At 41.5% G+C, this 20,450-nt stretch overlaps 1 protein-coding gene across 2 annotated transcripts in view; it reads left to right on the plus strand.

The window, feature by feature from the left end:
- The first annotated feature begins 1,126 nt into the window (after positions 1 to 1,126).
- The window catches only part of dock1 (dedicator of cytokinesis 1), a 455,553-nt gene continuing 436,229 nt past the window's right edge, over positions 1,127 to 20,450 (plus strand). For both annotated transcript variants that reach the window (XR_013934788.1, XM_080454394.1), the window contains exon 1: positions 1,127 to 1,328. Coding sequence is in view for 1 of the 2 variants with exons in the window: in XM_080454394.1 (XP_080310520.1) it covers positions 1,283 to 1,328 (46 nt within the window). In the remaining variant the exon portion in view is untranslated. The remainder of the gene's footprint in view (positions 1,329 to 20,450) is intronic.

Consider the following 20,450-nt stretch of genomic DNA (forward strand, 5'->3'; position numbering starts at 1 on the left):
CAAAAAACGCCCCAGAACGGCCAATATAACCGCAATAACCGCAAAAAAAATGCGCGCGCGGGGGGGGGGGGGGGGGGGGGGTCCGTTGCGATTTTGTGCACAGGGCCCATTTTCACTTTAATCCGTCTATGCATGTACCCGCAGCCATTGTGAAGCAGAATTCACCAAGCGTTGGATTGTTCACCCACTAGGGAACGTGAGCTGGGTTTTTAGACCTTCGTGAGACAACAAGTTAGTTTTACCCTACTGATGATGTGTTGTTGCAATAGTAATCCCGCTCAGTACAAGAGGAACCGCAGGTTCAGACATTTCGTATTTCTACAAAAAACACCAAATGGTATGCTCACAATGTGTCACATCATGAGCTTGTAGATCTGCTATTTTCAAAATAGTTTTAGACATTTTATACATTGGAGAACTTGTGAAATGGGACATTCTGAATAATGAGTACTTTTACTTTTGGTACTTTAAGTACATTTTCGTACCAATACTTTTGTACTTTTACTGAAGTACATTTTTAATTCCTGACTCTTAAGACTTGTAGTATTTCTACATTGCCGTATTGATACTTAAGTTTAAAAAAAAGTAGTACTTTTTTCACCACTAGCTTGTAACCATGCAGGTTAACCAGGCGGGTTCCAGGGTGTCCCCAGCAAAATATGTTAATATAAACACAACAGTTTTTAAACACATTAACCTTTTATATTGTGGCTATTCAAAAATAGCAGATATACAAGCTCATAGCGCGGCACCGAGTGCCACACTATGAGCTTGTAGATCTGCTATTTTAGAAAAATCGTGAACATTATTGTGCAAATCTTTGAATACAATATTTTTTAAAGCGAACATTTATTGTAACTCAAATCTTTGCTTCTGGGGGGTCCCTGGAACAAAATATTTTGAGATGGGGGTCCGCGGCCAAATACACATCGTTTTGGGTGGTCCTAGAAACATGAAAAAGTTTTAGAACCACCGACTTAAGTTAAACAAAACAGTACTTTCTTTCACCACTGATATAATAAACTGTTTTCAACTTTTTGTTCACAGTGTTGTGATCCACTCTGACCCCTTGTGGAGCATCCTGTCACTGAGTGGACTGTGTATAGTGTAATAGTGGTGGAAAATGGCTGCTCGGTGTACTAGCTCCCCAGAGCTAAGGAGAGAAAACTGAACAATCTCACCCCCAAAAAAACACACACCACAAACAACCAACAAAGAAAGCCAACAAACTGGGACTATCCTAACAGACAACATTAAGTGTGAAGTTGTGCCACTGAGGAGGATGGGGTCTCGCTGGGTGCCCACCAAGAAGGAGAAGTATGGAGTTGGTAAGTAGGATAAAAAAAAAAACTTGCAATGGAACCCAGCAGCATCGCGTTAGCCTGTGTGTGTCTGCATTGGATTTAATGCACAAGTTTGGGAAGATTTGGCGATTTGTGGTGTAAAAACGAAACCCCCAAACAAATGACTGTGCCCCCCCGGGGGAGGTTTTGATTTGAGGAGGATCAGATAGACCGATATGTAGGAATGCAAATCTCCAGGTGAAAGTTATTTGCCAACTATTCATGCAAAACAAGAAGGGATATCCCAGCCAGTGTTGCCATGTCGGCTTGTTGTAAGCGACTGTGAAGTTGTTTGTAAACATTGGTGGTTGCGGCGGGTTTTTGGGCTTGTTGCCAAAGTTTGGGCTTATTTCCTAATGTTTGTTTTAATTATTATTTAAACAGGTGGTTCTCAAACATTTTCATGTCATGGACCCCCAAATGAATATGTATTTGTCCCTATAACCCCACCATCTGAAAATGTTTTGTGCCAGCGAGCACCGTACCAGATTTGTGTTGTTGGAATGTGACTCTTGAAAGAGTAGATCTACAAGCGCGCAAGTTATAACGCGACGCGACGCGTTGTGAGCTTGTAGATCTGCTATTTTCAAATAGTTGACGCATATTAGATTTGAAGTGCTCATATGGCCTTGCCTAGTAGTTGCTTGTTTTCCTAGAGACCTGCGTGGCTGCTTTCTCTCACACAATCTGGCAACACTGATCCCAGCCTTTTGTGAGGGAACGGACACTGTGTGTGTGTGTGTGTGTGTGTGTGTGTGTGTGTGTTGGGAATTGTTGAGGCGCGCCTCAAAACAGTGTTTCCTGTGTTAAGAAGAGAAGAGGGCCCTGGGTTTAGGAATTGTCACTTTGTAGCCGTTTGTGTTCTTTTTGTTGCCAGTTTGGCGGGTTGTCTCAGAAGTTACCGCATTATAAGCCTATACTCTTCAGTACAAATTGTTGCCAGAACTGATGTACAAGCTATCGCGTTGTTAGCTTTTGTGTAGGTCTGTTTGTGTTTTTGGCGGTAGAGAGTATAGTAGGCTATAAATTAAGCATTGTCTCACATTATAAAGCAGGCCAGACGGTCTATTCAATGCATTGGATGTGATAAGAGGGACTATATTTATTTATTATTTGTGCCTATTATTTGGTGGGGTCACTCTCATCATGTCTCAGATGATGTGCTCACAGTATATGTCGAGATTTGTTGTCTTTTGTAGTCTTTACTCTTTCCTTAGTCTACTTTCTATACCTAAAAGTAACCCAAAACAACTCAGGCTGATGTATAGTAAACAGTCTCTGGCAAATTATACACGTGTTCTAGGGAGGAGGGTGTAAACTTGCAGTGCAGTAGGGCTGTAATTTACGTGCTGCAGATAGCAGTGGTGTAAAGTAACTAAGTACATTTACTCAAGCACTGTACTTTAGTACAATTTTGAGGTATTTGTTTTACTTTACTAGAGTATTTTCCATTTTCAGTACTTTTACTTCTGCTCCACTACATCGGCAGTGGCAAATATTGTACTTTTACTCCACTACAATTATTTGAAAACTTTAGTTACTTTGCAGATTTACATTATTAACCACCTATATACATTTCGGCCATTTGAAAATAGCCGATCTACAAGCTCACAATGTGTCGCGATGCGACACATTGTGAGCTTGTAGATCTGCTATTTTCCAAAGATTTTTTTACATTTGAAAACGTGAAATGGGACATTCTGCAATAATGAGTACTTTCACTTTTGGTACTTTAAGTATTTTTGTACACCACCATTGTACAACAAAGCATAATACAGGGTTAAGTGGCCAATCAGACCAATCGATTAAGTCGATTAAAAACAAAATCTATTAGACATTTTTCATGTCGATTCATTGATGTAAAATATATACATATATATATAGAAGGAAAAAAACATGCTTCTTGATCATTCAATTAACCTACATGAGCAAGATTAAGTTTGTGATTTTGGTTAATTTCCCAGCCCTACTTATGACAAGACAAGTAACAATGTCCCACAGGAAGCAGCATTTCCTTTACTGACCAAACCTGCAGCTGAGAGCAGTCTAAACGACTCCAGTGCTCTGTAGAACGGAAAAGCCTTATCCAGGGCAGTTTGTGCAGTCACAGCATTGGTTCTATTCTGAGTTGTTATTATGCTAAATTAATATAAGCGAAAATTACAAAGGTTGCTGCATGCTGAGGGATGGAAAGCATTTATCATGGGTACACAGCGTTCTGACTGAGGGCATGTTTATACTTAGGCCTCCCACAGAAAATACTATGTAAGTATAAGCCTGTTGATCAGTGTCAATTGGATGCATTGCCATGACAGAAAACAAAATCAACGAGACATGCGATCAAAAGGGAAGGATTACCACTAATTGATTAATCAAACCGCTGGAAAATGGCCAAAAGAATACAGGGTTTCTCAATCTCCACGACACAAAGAGCAAGGGCCCTTCAAAATCCTCCTTTGACTCCTGTTATTTAGGCTTTGTCAGTTGGCATTTGACAAGACAAGATTGATTTATTGACCATCTCTTTGACGATCATTTGACTTGAATCCTTGAATCAAGTACCAAAAGTAAAAGTGCTAAAATGTTTGAAAATAGCCGATCTACAAGCTCACAACGGGTCGCGATGCGACGCATTGTGCCGCCGTCAGTCTCGCCATTGCAATATCTGTCGAGTCATTAAACCGCCTCAGTTTGCCTTAAAACGCAGGCTTGGCAAGCAGCATGACAGGCATTCTGCACATTCCAGTGCAACAGAAAGGTATTCCCCAGATCTGGGAATTTGAGCTCCAGCCTCGGGGGGTTTAAGTGGCGGTTACCGGTAAACAATGCCAACGACAATGCACAAAACAACGAGGTTATTATTATTATTATTTTTCTCTGGTTAGGTTGGATCATGCCAGAGGTATCGAGAATGGTGCGAGTTTCGGGTCACAGCCGGTCGTCACCTCGATCCGCCTGCGTATGAAACAATCGCCTTTATAAGCGGCAGAGTAATTTCCTTGTCCTCTCTCACTTCCCCCCATTAAGTACACTTCAGAGAATAGATGAAAGCTGACATGCAAGAGGGACGTGTCTCTACACCAGCGGAGAACTGTGTTCTTATAGCCCTGCTGCAGTGATGCAACACGCAAAAAAACATCTAATCTCTAATCAGAATTGTGGTTTTCTCTGGGGTAATGTCACAGCACGTCATCTCTGCGTCTGAACCGTGGGAGTAACCACTTAAACCTTACGTAATTATTTGACCGGGGTCTCCCCTGGGCTCTGTACTAGGTCTGCGTCTTTTTTTCCACATCTCCCCCCCCCCCCCCTTGACAAAAATAGCCAATCTACAAGCTCACAACGTGCGAGCTTGTAGATCGGATATTTCCACTGAACGTTGGCCCTAGAATACGGACACTAGTGTTCATCATGTGCTTAAAGCGTGTAAGTGTCCAAGTCAGCTGTTTCTACAGTACACAGAGCCCCCCCCAAAAAAAAATATAATAATTTAAACCTGCTAGCATCATGACAAATGGCTTTATTATCACAGACTAGATGTCATAAATATTCACTAACAATGCACTTGAGTTCTGATAGTTAATGGCACTTTGAAAAAGGCACCAGAGAGAGAGGAGAGGAGAGGAGACACAAACTGTCCCCAACACTTGGTAATGAAGTCATTGGAGTCAGTGGGGAGAGTCTGGGAGAGTATAGCAAATAATAATAACATCGTGACAAAACGTGGGCGACAGGAATAGGTTTCACCCAGTGGGTGCTGTGAACACAAGAGGTCTCCCAGGCCCCTCATTAGCACCGATTGGTCACCACGGGATATTTTCAAACGGGCTGTGTCTGTGTACAAAATGCTTCCACGCCACTGATGTGGTGGCGGCTGCTTCTCTTTTCACCCATGACTCATCTGCGCCGGCGTTCCGTTCCTTTCCATCCATCCATTCATTCATCCCCCATGAGACTTTTTTTTTGGTTTTCCGAACCTCGAGTCGAACCTCTACTTTTCCCCCCCAAGACCGCCTAAAAGATATTCGAAACCTATACTCAGGCGATCATTATCACCGGGGATAATATGAAGTATGTGTATCGTGAAAATTTGTGCAAATCTTTGAATACATATATTTTTTAAAGCAAACATTTGTAACTCAAATCTTTACTTCTGGGGGTCCATGGAACGAAATATTTTGAGAAGGAGGTCCGCGGCCAAATACATATAATTTTGGGGGTCCTTGACATGACAAAGTTTGAGAACCACTGATGTAGCAAACATAGGTTTCTTCAAAAAACCGTTAGGATATAGAAGACATTTTGTAGAATCGGCCTCAGGTCTTAATGGGTTAATGCACAGTTTGCAAACACTCGTGTTTCAGAGAGAGAGAGAGAGAGAGAGAGAGAGGGAACCGTGTATATGCCACATAATAAAGCCCCAATGCGACTATACAAGGCCCACCCGAGGGTGATCACGTTGGGCGGGGTGGACCCGCTCTGGAAATGACAGAGTTTATCAGGAAGCGGGGTGGTGGAGAGGTGAAAAACCAAGCTTTGAGGAATCCCCTCCCTCTGGTTTCAGCCATCACATCTTTGCGGTGCTCACCTAATACAGTGTTTCTCAACCTTTTTCAGGCCGTGACCCCCCCAAAATAATATTAGAACTGGGGACCCCCCCACTCTGACAAGCACTTGGAATTGTAGGAGTTGAGGCATTAGATTTTGTTTGACTCGGTTCCACAGATAAATAATGTGAAAACAGCCGATCTACAAGCTTGTAGATCGTCTATTTTCAAAACGTTCTGTCTTATATTATTTGACAATTTGGCCAATGTTTGACCATTTTTTATAGTATAGTTTGTTGATGACTTTTGATGCTGAAATGGTCTATTAAAAAAAAAAAAAAAAAAAAGTACTTAAATTGTCACTTCACTATCATCAGGAGACCCTCCAAAATCATGCAGGGACCCCCCTGGGGGTCCTGACCCACAGGTTAAGAACCACTGACCTAATACAACTGCAGGCCAACACCAGACCCTCTGTTGGGGCAGGGCAGGGGACAGTGGTGGACATAAACCGGAACTATCTTGGAAGATTGACTGGACTTGTTTTCCATCGCAAACAGGTTGCAATTGAATGACACGTTTATGAGACGGCTTCTTCGTCTACTAACAGCCTCGGCCCCATAAGTAATAATGTGTGAAGCCCCCGCCCTGAAGCACGAGAAAACCATCTCCCACCCACAAAATGCAGTAAGCGAGGCAAATGTGGTAGCAATTAAAACTCGAAGTCTCAGTCTACTACATCAATTCTCTCCATGTGTTTTTCCTATTCCCTGCCTAGTGCTTTACCCTCTCCCCACACAAAGCAATGAATGAAGCTATTTGGTGTGAAATAATAGGCAAACAACAGGAGACTGGTGGATCTGAGAGCGTGGTGAATGAGTCATCTTTATTGTGTTTTTTTTTGTATACAATGATGATGGCAGATATTCTCAGGGGGGGATTTTGATTCAGTAAATGGAAATTATGTTTTTGAATGCTTTGTCGCCGGTCTATTATCGTCGTTCGTTGTTGTTTGTTACACAGACACTTCTATTACGCATCTCTCTGCAGACATTAGCAGGCGTGAACTGAGAGAGAGAGAGAGAGAGAGGCCCAGCGGCGTTGCTATTAATTCCTACATCAGAACGCTTCCAGCGGCATGATCTAGTCTACACAAAGCGCTGAGGAGGTTGTGTGATGATGACAGCACCTGCCTCTACCTGTATGTACTTAACCCATTAAGACCGGGAACGCATCTGTGTCATTTTAAGATTTCTTAGGGCTATTCAAAAATAGCAGATCTACAAGCTCGTAGCGCGGCTCATTGAGTGCCGCGCTACGAGCTTGTAGATCTGCTATTTTCTTTTAAAGAAATCGTGAAAATGTGTGCAAATCTTTGAATACATATACATTTTTAACTCAAATCTTTGCTTCTGGGGGGTCCCTGGAACAAAATATTTTGAGATGGGGTCCACGGACAAATTTCATTTTTTGTGTGGTCCTTGACATGAAAAAAGTTTGAGAACCACTGATATTATAGCAACATTCTTCTAAAAAAAACTGGTAGGATTTAGAAGACATTTGTAGAATCCCCAGAAGCAAAGATTTGAGTTAAAAATGTTTGCTTTAAAAATATATATATTCAAAGATTTGCACACATTTTCACGATTTTTCTAAAAGATAGCAGATCTACAAGCTCATAGCTGCTATTTTTGCATAGCCAAATAAATCAAAAAAATTACACACAGATGCGTTCCCGGTCTTAATGGGTTAAATATAGTCCGAGACAAGAGCTGAGCTGACAGGAATTGGGAGACAAAGGGCTTTCACTGAAGTGAAAATCAAACACCTGATTTAATGGGAAGGAAACCGGGTGAGAATGACGGAGCGGCAGAGAACTGGGTAGACTGGGGCACGAGAGAGATGGTTTGTTTCAGTTTTTTTCTGCCAGGAGAGGGTTGCTGCAAATAGTTTCATCTTTAAAAGTCAGATGTTTTTCATATATTTATTTTTTTAAGATTCCTTTGCTCATAAATACAAAGGCACAATACAGAAATGGTTTGCCTCTCAATGCAGTGCTGGATGATCAAATAATAGCAACATGCACCCAGTCACATACTACTGTAGCTGTTTGTGTGTTTACTTTTGTTTTTGTAGCATTTCTTTCGTTCACTGGCCAGTTTGTGTGAACTTTAGTTTTGATACCTGGAAGATGGGAATTTATGTGAGTGCAATTCTCTTGGGTGATCACAATAAAAATATGATTTCATTAAAGGTAGGATAAGTGATTTTCTTTGGTTAAAGTAAGTGTTAAATAGCTCTATATTCTGATTGTACTCATTGCTGTAGAGTGTTTGTTCAGTAACAGGAGTCTCCATGTCTCTCCAGCTCTTTATTAAACAGAAAATGCATTTTCGGGTCAGGATTCCAATTTTATCCAATCAGGATAGAGAACTCAGACAGGATACACATTGAACAAGTGATACTTGGAAGTGATGACACAAAGACATGAGCAGACAAAATTGGAACTGAAACACTCTACTCACTCTAGTCACCTACCTGAACATGAATGTTCTGTTTATTAAACAGCTGGAGACTTCTGTTACTGAACAAGCACTCTATAGCAATGATTCCTATCAGAATATAGTGCTTTTTGAATACAAACCTTTTCGTTTTAATTAAAAATTCTATGATCACAGATCAGATATCAAAGTGATTCCAATGCAGTTTTTGGGGGTTTTGAACTACCCAAAATCCAAATCTGCATAGAGAATTAAAGTTTTGAACACTTGGGCCCTGGGGCCTAAATGCTAAAGGAACACCATGCATTTCTGCTAGGAGGGGGTTGAGAAGTTCCTTTCTCTCTTCTGCCTACAGAAAAATGCACAGCAAAATCGTGTAAGATCAAGATCTACTGATCTACTGTATAAGCGACGCGTTGTTGTGACCTCATTGAATGGCTATTTTTCCGTTCCGGAACGCCGTCACATCATGTGAAATATAAATCGACTCAGCTGTGTACACTCCCTCACGTTCCTCCCGTGTTGTACTGCTGTGTTAGTGTGTACACAAAAGATGCTTCCTCTTTCTCCGGGCTGGCCGTGTTTACGAGACAGCATGGTGTACTGTCAACACACAGCAGCCCCTGTGTAAACCGGACCGCTCTAATTACGTTGGTATTTAGATGACATGCCGCCAATTGGCTTTCACTGGGATCATCATAATTTAGGCCAGTTACACAATGTACCCCGAGATTCATTATTATGGATTTCTTTGGCTTCCAACATTGTTGATTAACCTTAACCTCATTAAGACCGGGAACGCATCTGTGTGACTGTCATTTTTAGATTTCTTTGGCTATTCCAAAATAACAGATCTACAAGCTCATAGCGCGGCACCGAGTGCCGCGCTATGAGCTTGTAGATCTGCTATTTTAGAAAAATCGTTAACATTTGTGCAAATCTTTGAATGTATTTATATTTTTTAAGCGAACATTTCTAACTATATATATATATATATATATATATATATATATAATTTTTTTTCAAATTAAAGATTTGCACACATTTTCATGATTTAAAAAACTAAAGAAATAACAGATCTACAAGCTCATAGCGCGGCACTCTGTGCTGCGCTATGACCTTGTATATCTGCTGTTTTTGAATAGCCAAAGAAAAAGAAAATGACACAGATGCGTTCCCGGTCTTAATGGGTTAAATTGGATTTTGTTTGTGTGTGTGTTTAGATTTCACGTTATCTTATTGAAATTGAACAGGGCAGTTTAGGTTATTTATAGATATATTTTTGTTTTTACACACACCCACACACGCACGCACGCACGCGCGCGCACAGACAGACACAGATCTCTAATAGGCTTCAGTGTTCATCTTGGCATTCATTCGTCATGGTCACTTTTGCTTTAGCCATCTTTCTCATCGTCTCTGTTTGGAGGTCAGGATGACACAGTTATTATTCATTTTGAAAGGGAATTAGGCATTACCTACGAGCCGCGCTGCAATTTCAAATAGTACAAAGTCCCTGCATCTCTCGCTGCGTGATGGCTGCGGAGAAAAAAAATGACAGCCTGCTTATTTATTTAATCAGTCACAGGCATATATTTTGGGGGTTGTTGAGATGGCCTTGAATCGTCCCCCCAATAACAGAAAAAAGAAAAGACATAAAAAAGAAACAAATCAGATTAAACTATCTTCGTGACATTATTGGATCAATGAATTGATTCGTTAAATTAATAACCAGTAGGGGGAAATAAATTAAGTCAAACTTTTTTAATTTCAAGGACTCTGTTTGATATTCATAAGCAGTCGGACCCCCATAACTCAGAGACCCCCATAACTCTGAGATTGTACAAATGGAAGGAATTCGACACGTAAGGGTCTATTTGGTTCCTTTTTTTTTTACACATAATAAATATCAGTAATTTAATTCGTGGAGACCCTCTGCAATCCCCTTAAAGGGGAAATCCACCCATTTTCAATATTTAACTATGTCATTAATATAGCATAAAGGAGTTGTGTGGAAATAAGAAAAAAAAAAAAAAAAAATTAACATTGCAAAAAAATGTAACATTGCAAAAAAAATAACATTGCAAATTACACCATGATGAGTCATCACAGTGTAATTTGCAATGTTAATTTTTTTGCAATGTTACATTTTTTTGCAATGTTAATTTTTTTTTTTTTTTTTTCTTATTTCCACACAACTCCTTTATGCTATATTAATGACATAGTTAAATATTGAAAATGGGTGGATTTCCCCTTTAAGGACACCTGGGGGTCCCCGGACCCCACTTTGAGAACCAGTGGTGGTGTAAGTTGCGAGTCAGGAGAGATAAAGACTTGTGAAGAAGATATTTTTGGGGTCTTTTTGGCCTTTATTTATAGTTCATAGTAGAGACAGACAGGAAACAGGGAGAGAAACATGCAGCAAAGATCGTTGGGAACGGGACTCGAAACCGCGACGCACTGTCAGGCTACATTGGAGCCTAGGTGCCCGGACCGCTACGACAGCTGTCCGGGGAACAGAAGTGTGAATGTTAATTGTTTCCTCAGATGGAAGCTCTGGCCTGTACTCGGGGACCATCGCCATGCTGGCTTGCGGTGGACATTTTTGTCAAAATTTAATTTTTGCCATGGATATACAAGTGAGCGGACAATAATATTATCAGAAACACATAAAGAGCTTATAGCCTTAAATGACCTTTGCAGGTCTGTAACTCTGAGAGTGTACAAATGGAACCAAATGGACCCTTACGGGGCCATTTGGTTCCATTTGTACACTCTCAGAGTTAAAGGGGGTCCATGAACATAAAACGTTGGAGAACCACTGTCCTAGTGGACTCCTAATGTTCCATAGTGACATAGTAAATCAGTGTCATAAATATTCTGAAGAAAACCTGGAGTTTGAATTTATTAATTGGATCAAAATTATAATATGATATAATATATAAAAAACAAACACATTAGTTTTTGCCACGGACAAGGCCAAGTCTTGCCACGGACCCATTTGTCCGTGTACGGACACATTGATGATCCCTACTGTACGACAAAACTGGATTTGGGGGTGAGCGAGCGGAGGTTTGACTCTCAGGGTTTCCAGGGTTATGAATGGGGCTGCAACTATCGATTATCTTCTTAGAAATTATGCTATCAATAACTTTTTCGATGAATGAAATAATAGTAATTAATTCATAATTTGATTATGTTCAAGTTAAGGTGCTTATAAAAGCAACGCCAATTCTCTTGAATTCCTGTGGTGCTTGCTTGGTGCATGGATCGCAGGCGAAAGCTCTATGGCTTTCCCTGATGAATGTGTACAGTACGTATATAATGAGAGGTATAGATTATCGAGGAAGCGAGTTATCAGTGTCGGCTTTTGATCCGTGAGTTCTTGGCTGCCTGTAAGCGACATCAAAAGCCATTTCATTGTGCTTTTGTATATAACCCCCATATCATCCTATAACAGAGACCGATTGAAGCATTTACTGTGTACTTTGTTGTACTTATGAAAGTGAGCCTACTTAACGCTTAGAATCATGGTTTTACATTTATTTGTGTTCGCTCTCAAGTCAGTTTTACACCGCTGGGGTTGCAGCAGAGATAATATGGCTGAAATTGTCATGCCATAAAAATACATCTAAGCAACATGCTAATCCAACCACTTAAACCCTATTTATGCAGTACTTCATTGACCGGGGTCCCCCAAGGGTCTATACTTGGTCCCCTCACAATTTCAGTATACTCACTCTGTATTGGTGGGCTTTTGACAGTTCAGAAACCTGCCTAGCGATGACATCATCAGTGGGGCCTGCCTAGCGATGACATCATCAGTGGGGCCTGCCTAGCGATTACATCATCAGTGGGGCCTGCCTAGTGATGACATCATCAAAGGCGCTCCAACAAGCGCTTCCAAACTCCAATGCTCCATGCTGCTCAATGTTTTGCCACTTCTATTCCCCAAAATCTGAATTGGGATCCTCATTGGAGCCATGCCGTTCCCATGAGGATCCCAATTCAGATTTTTTTTTAATAATGAGAATTTGACGAAATCGAACCCAACAGTACGTAGTACATACTTGTGTTACAATCAGTTCCGTTTTAGGAAAAAAACAGATCAGGGAAAGCGTGGGCTTTCTCTTATTTGAGGAAAGTCACAGGGTAGGTTTCATTGCGTTTCACTTCTACATTGATGTTAATGTAGAAGTGAAACACACACCTATGTGCCATAGAGAGCTATGCTTTTCCACACTATTCCTCCACGGCTCAAAACAAAGTTTTACAAATAGTAAAAAACATCTTGTTTTAAACCCACGTCGTCACACAGACTGGTGCCCAAAGAAAGTTAAATGAAAGTCTTTTTCTGTTTATTTATATATTTACGCATAATAGAAAAGGTGTATCTATATGTTCTGGTTGTCTTGTTTTCACATTCAGCAGAGAATGTGTTTTTTGAATCATTTGGGATTAATGGAATAACGGAATTAATTCAGTTTTTTCATGTTTTCAGGTTGACGTGTTTCATTAACTTCTGCCAAAACACACAAAAAAAACAGTTGACAGTTTAATAATTGTAACAAAAATATATATCATATTTTGGGGAAAATGCACTCTCAATCCGACTTCGTGCGGCTCTACTCGCAATGAGACACATGGCTGGCTGGCTGCTCAGTAATGTTGGATATGATTTGGTGGTGGCGTCTGGCGTGTGGGGAGACAGTGGCAGACATTGTAGCGCCTGACAAAGCGCCTTTTGTGGCGCAAGTTGACACATAATGTGGGTGTGAGCGTGTGTGTGGTCGTCTGTGACAAGCCCAAGAGAAAATGGTGACGCCGTGACTCTGCCTGTCTTCCTTTAGCAACCCGTCAGGGGCAGTCAGGCAAAACGTACACGTACATGTCATCATGTCACCTGGCTTAGTGGCAAGGGTGGGGCGACGTGGACAAAGTCAAATTAGGGATGCAACAGTTAAGCCATTTTGGGCGGGAACCCCTATTTGTAACTATACCTTTCAGGACGGGAACCCCTTTTGCGGTTCCTGTTGCTATGTACAGTATATAGCAACATATTCTTTTTTTTGTTTTTCAGAAAACTTAGGTCAGGATTTAGAAGGCATTTTTAGAATCGGCCTCAGGTCTAAATGGGTTAAAGCAGTGGTTCCCAAACAGTGGGTCGGGACCCATTTTTATGGCCCAAATATCCCCTTTTTTATGTTTAATATATTGTTAAAAAAAATATTCAGGAAAAAAAACATGTTTTCAATGTTTTTCAAAACAATCATAACATTTTAAAACTTTTAAAGGTGATATTTTGGGGGTTTTCTTTTTTTGTTGTTAAAAAGGTTAAATTACTATATTCTGATAGTAGTCATTGCTACAGAGCGTTTGTTCGTTCACAGGGGTTTCTCCAGCTCTTTAGTAAACAGAATATAAATACATTTTCAGGTAGGTGACAGCATTTAAGCCAATCAGGAGAGAGCACTGAAAAGGCATTTTCTGTTTAACACATCGGGTGCCAAACACGGTCTGAACCGTGTTTGCGCAGAGTAGCGGTCCGGTGCCGAACACGGTCCAGACCGTGAAATATGTCTTTTTTCGTTTTTCTCCACACGGGCGGGGCTAGAGCAGCTCTGGGAGTACCCATTGTGATCTTGAGAAGGATAGGCCAGATAGATCGCCGGAAAAACAAAAACATGGCTCCCATCCACTTCCTGTCTATTTCCTTCTTTAAAACACCTATATCTCCGAATCTGTTTCCGGTGGGGAAAACCGGTCATGCGCGATGCGCGATCCCCCCCCATTGTAACTCGCGAGTGAAATGTTATCGTTCCAGGCTGTAGCCAGGGTCATCGCGCAACATGAATGGATGTTTTTTTTTACATGGATTTGCTCCTCGTGGAGTCTAGAGCTTTAAACAGCAAAGCGCAGTCAATGGGGAGAATGCTGGCACCCAACGTAAGTTGTTATGAAAAAATGCTGGCACCCAATGTGTTAATAAAGAGCTGGAGAGACATGGGAGACTCCTTTTACTGAACAAACACTCTATAGCAATGAGTACTATCAGAATATAGAGCTATTTAACACTTATTTTAACCAAAGTAAATCACTTACCCTACCTTTAAGAAATAGTGAAAATAACAGATCTACAAGCTCACAACGTGTCGGGCTTAAGTTATTAATTCATAATGGGTCCCAGGGAGACACAAACTTTCTCTTTTGGGTGTCGAGATAAAATGTTTGGGAACAACTGGTTTAAAGGAACAATTCCCCCCATTTTCAACCTATCTTCATATAACTGATCCTCACTTAATGCTTATTCTTAATGTCTACTCACTGTGTGTCTAAGAGGAGGACTGTGGGCGGTTCAGAAACCTGCTTACCAGTGATATCATCGCTAGGCAGGTTTGTTCGTTTCAAACTAGATTTCAATCGTATTTTTTCAAAGGACAATGGCTTCTATTTCATCATTCTAACTTTCCAGGAAGAGAAGGGCTGTAGTTTCTATTAGCTTGGAATCGCTATTGATGATGTCATTGCTAGGCAGGTTTCTGAACTGTCAATAGCCCACCAATGAGATGCAAAGTGAGTAGACTGAGAGGGGACCAAGTATAGACCCCTGGGGGACCCCGGTCAATTAAGTACTGTATATAGTAGGGATGTCTGAAAATATCTGTATCGGTTTAAAAAAAAAAGTGTATTATTATTATTTTTAATTACTTTCTTTGGGGGAGGCTAGTGAAAATTACAGGAGTTCTTAAGGTCCTTGCACACTGGTGCGTCTTTTCGTTGCGTTTTTTTTACAACAATGAAAAAAATTGAAAAAACAATGAAAAAAAATAAAACGCAACGAAAAGACGCACCAGTGTGCAAGGACCTTCACTGTATGGTGTGTGTGATATGAAATGGGAGTTTACCATAATCACAGTAATCCTTAATCATATTCCATCATTTTCAAGGGCTTTTGGAGAGAAATGAGACGGACTCCATACCAGTCACTTTCAGTTTAAAGCACTGCAGAGGGCGTGGCGCGTGTGCGTGCGTGCGTGTGAGAGTGCGTGCGTGCGTGCGTGCGTGCGTGCGTGCGTGCGTGCGTGCGTGTCTGTGTCCAAGCTGCCGCTTGTTGACTCTCATTAATGTTATGCATCAAGGCAATTATGCTTCTGCACTGTCAAATAGGCCAATAAATAGTAGGACAATATCGTATGTATCACAATTATTTGTATGAGAATGAATTGTCAAGTAAAATGTCATAACAGCTGTGTGTGTGTGTGTGCGTCCGTGTGCATAGTGTACATGTGTATTTGTGGGTATGTATGGTGGGAGTGGAGGAGAGACCCCTTAATTGTCCAGGCCTCCACCCACCCCCTCCCCTCCCTCTCTATCATGGACGGTTCTGCCAAGCAGCTTGGGGTATTGTCCGAACAGAGTGCCTGCTGGGATGGCCCTCCGTGACCTCACAGATGGCTAATGGTGTGTGACATGTCACGGGGAATCTAAGGTCACTGCACACCATCGACGTGGGTCGTTACATAATTAACAGTTTGGGGCTGGCGTAATGAAATATTTAACCTTTTTCGTTTGCCTGAACACTAGTGTATTAAATAGGGCCGTTTACATGCGGTAGTAGTAGTTTTTTTATTATGTTTAATTTACAGCTGGCGCGCGAGGCATAACCGATGGTATTGGCTCTGCCGCGAATGTCTACACTGAGTATATGAGGTGTCGTACATTTAACCCATTGAGGCCGGGGAAAGCGCCTGTCGTTTTAGGTTTTAACCACTGTAACCATTATCTTATACTTTGGCTATTCAAAAATAGCAGATCATACAAGCTCATAGCACGGCACCGAGTGCCGCGCTATGAGCTTGTATGATCTGCAATTTTTTTTGGAAAAATCTTGAAAGTTTTTGCAAATCTTTGAATTTATATATTTTTTAAGCAAATATTTGTAACTCAAATGTTTGCTTCTGGGGGATTCTACAAATGTCTTCTAAATCCTAACATTTTTTCTTTTTAAAAAAACCTATGTTGCTATAATATCAGTGGTTCTCAAAACTTTTTTCATGTCAAGGAATGAAAGAATGAATATATATTTAGCCGCGGAACCCCCATCTCAAAATATGTTGTTCCAGGGACCCCCCAGAAGCAAACATTTGAGTTAAAAAAATAAAATAAAATAAAGTATATGAAATATATATATTCAAAGATTTGCAAAAAAAAATCTCGATATTTTTTTTTGCAGATCTACTGCCGCGCGATGAGCTTGTATATCTGCTATTTTTTAATAGCCCAAAGAAATGAACACAGATGCGTTCCCGGTCTCAGCGGGTTAAGTCACGAGTGACAGATTGGGGGCCATTCTATTAGACACACCTAACAAAGTTTGCGGTCGCCCCCGTGGGCAATCAGGATTTTTATTTTCCCAATATTGTCACACGTTCCCGCGGGGTGCTATGTCTTTGCTACGAAGTCGTATATATATCGGGGGACGGAGGAGGAGGAGGAGGAGGAGGACCCACAGTTCTATTGCCCCGGCACTATACCGAGTTTGAAAAGTAATTATTAGAAGGCAGGCCTAATGGCCTATTCACGGAGGAGATGGCTGAGTGGTGTGTAGATTAAGTTTAATACCCGGCGTGATTGCAGGCTTTCCTCCCAGCAGATGGAGGACAGTTGGTTGGCACAATGGTGACGAAGGTGGCAGCTGAGCCTCCGTCAGATCGGTGCCAGCAAGGCCCGCCACCAGTGTGGGTGGAGCCAGCCCACACCGCGTGACCCCTCTAGTGCTTCCCCGAGTCAACTGACGTGGGCCTAAACGGACCAGTTATGTGGGAAAAGTCCCTTCATAATTACTGTGTCTCGCACTATGAGCTTGTAGATCTGCTATTTTTGAAAAATCTTGAAAATCTTCAAAAATCTTTGAATTGTATTTTTAATAAGTGAAAAATGTTATACACAAATCTTTGCATCTGGGGGTCCCTGGAACAAAATATTTTGAAATGGGGAAGATTCTTTTGGCTTTTGTGCCTTTTGTTGACAGGATAGTAGTAGGCTGACAGGAAACGGAGAGTGAGATGGGGAGTGACATGCACCAAAGGCAGTCGGGATGGGGACTCAAACCCGCAACGTGCTGTCAGGCTACTTTGGAGCCTAGGTGCCCGGACCACTACACCAGCGGTCCGGGCCTAAGTGACTTTTTAGAGTTTGTTATTCCGCATTGCCCAAGAGACATTGTTTTGACGGCGTGGGTTTTGAGGTATTTCGACCCAGATACCATCATTGTCCTGTAATTTCGGGTAAATGGAGAATGTACGGTCCTATATACGGTTCAGTTGTGTGGCTCTTCAAGTCATTAAGGTGTTGACGTTATTATCAAATTGAGGCCAGTGTCATAATATTATTACACATTTTAAATGGTTTGGTGGTGGAGGAGGGAGGCTGATGGCTTGCTTTTTGGGCCTAATAATTGAGGAGTCAGTCATTGGTTGCGGGCTGTCACTAATTGGCCGTGTGTGTGTGTGTGTGTGTGTGTGTGTGTGTGTGTGTGTGTGTGTGTGTGTGTGTGTGTGTGTGTGTGTGTGTGTGCGTGTGCGTGTGCGTGTGTGTGTGTGTTAGGGGTGTGCGATATATCGCGATATGTGTCGTTTTGGGGGAAAAAAATATCGTTTTTGTTTTGTTTTTTGCAATAATAATAATCAGGCATGCAAACAGCCCCGAGGTGAAAAGGGTGACAACATGTTGTTTTTTTTCGGGTCAGGTGTCACACTATTGCCCTATTTGGATTCAAAACGGCTATTGTAGCTGAAAAGCTACAAGTTCGCATATCTGAATAATGCAAAAACAGAATTATTTGTTTGCATTTGCTTTTTTTCTCCCCCATATATTTTTCATAATAAAAAAAGTGCATATCGTATCGTATCGAAATCGTATCGAAGTTGTGAGCCAAATATCGTATCGTTTGGTGAAATTAGTGTATCGGCACACCCCTAGTTGTGTGTGTGTGTGTGTGTGTGTGTGTGTGTGTGTGTGTGGGGGGGGGGGGGGGGTCGGTGGGTGGCGCTGAATACATGATCAAGTCAAAGCTCAGCTCAGATGTCGGAGCTGAGCCCCAGAGGTGTTTTTTGAATTTTAGTGAGTGACAGCTCTGTTAATGTGTCTTTTAGTTTAGAGATGAAGTCGCTCTGCTCTTATCTAACGATGTAGCTGACAGACATCTCATACCTTCACCGATGCATCTTTACCCTTTTGTCTCAGAAACAAAGAGGACAGGTGGCATTTGTTTTTACCTGGGCTTTATAAAAGCCCTTTTCTCTTTTAATTCATGCTTATCTTAACGATTGAGATCATTATATCAACATTCAAGTCCCTGGAATTTCTAAATCCTAACAGTATATGTTGCTATATGAGTGGTGCTCCAACTTTTCCATGTTAAGGACCCCCAAAATGATGTGTGTTTGGCCGCAGACCCCCCATCTCATATGTTGTTCCAAAGACCCCCAGCAGCAAAGATTGGAGTAAAAAAAATAATAGCAGATCTACAAGCTCATAGCGCGGCAGTGAGCTCAGTGCCGCGCTATGAGCTTGTAGATCTGCTATATATACAAGGCAGTGACAGGCCACTGGATCAGGCAGTGCACTGTAAGACATATACACTACAGGAAGAACCAAATGACCAGTTCTTGTGCTGTTACTATCGATCACAAGGCAGAGGACATGTCGTTGTTGTCAGGCAGAAACCTTGCATCTCTTTATTTCAACTTGTTTCAATGTTAATGCCCTACTTCGTCATACTAGTAGTGTCACGCAAAAGTAGCAAAAATAGCTGACCTACAAGCTCACAACGCGCAGATCGGCAATTTTCGCCGTTTTCGGAAATATTTCGAAAGTAGTTAAGTGTGTCTGTGGGTTTTATAAACATCGAAACAATGAAAAGTAGGCCTGTCCCCGACTAAGGATTTCTATAGTCGAATCTGATTGGCCAAATGTTGCCTATAGTCAACTAATAGTCGACTAATGCAACACCCAAAAAATAAAACAAATACAAAAAAAAATCTTTTGAAAATGTTTTTTTTTTTTTTTGCATGATTCGACTGAGATTGGCAGTCGAATCAGTCTGATTCGACTGCCAATTGAATCAGTCGAATCATGCAAAAAAGATGTTATGCAATAGAGTAACATTCCATTTGTGCTGTAGGGGTGCTTAATGTCTGATTTTTGTGATTCAACATATACTTGCTTGGTTTCTCCCTTAACTATTAGTTAATTAATTAGACACAGTTAAACAAATTAGGCCAATCTCTCAGTCAAATAATGAAAAAGAATTTTAGGTCAGGCATCATGAAAAGTATTAAATGGTAAATGGTGCATTTATATAGCGCTTCTATCCGAAGCGCTTTACATTGATTGTTGTGCCATTAACCCATTCACACACACATTCATACACCGATGGCGGAGGAAACCATGCAAGGCACCAACCTGCTCATCGGGAGCAATTAGGGGTTCAGTGTCTTGCTCAAGGACACTTCAACACTAACTCTAGGGGAGCGCCCCAGCCCGGGATCGAACTGGGAACCTTGCGGTTTTCCAGTTCACTCTACCCCTGAGCCACTGCCGACCCCATTAACATGAGACTAAAATAATAACTACATTGGATCCATTAGAACACACAGGTTCCTTTTTTTTGTCCATTTCCTGAAAAGTAACAGTCTTGGACATACAAGGTTTCCTACAAGGTTTCCTCCGCCAGACAGCGACATATGAAAGCCGTCAGCCCTTCAGCTCAGGCAAAAAAAAGAGTCAAAGTGTCAATGATGAGGAAGCAGAGCATCAATAATCATACGCCGCAGTGCAGAATCTGAGGAGGAAGGATGGCGGCTGGTTCAATGATATAAGACACGGCTGACTCCATTCACTCGTTTGCTTCTAAGTGCCTACGTCGCACTGGAAGCGTCTTCAGAGGGCCAGGCGTACAGGCTTTTACCACACTCCTCCATTAATCAGTCTCTCAAAGAACATTGCGATGACAAGGCTGCCTTGATTGGTGAGAGAGAGCAGACGCAGCGTCATGG

The sequence above is a fragment of the Gymnoscopelus braueri genome (genome assembly GCF_963280865.1).
Source record: "Gymnoscopelus braueri genome assembly, chromosome: 17".
In the NCBI taxonomy this organism is placed as follows: domain Eukaryota; kingdom Metazoa; phylum Chordata; class Actinopteri; order Myctophiformes; family Myctophidae; genus Gymnoscopelus; species Gymnoscopelus braueri.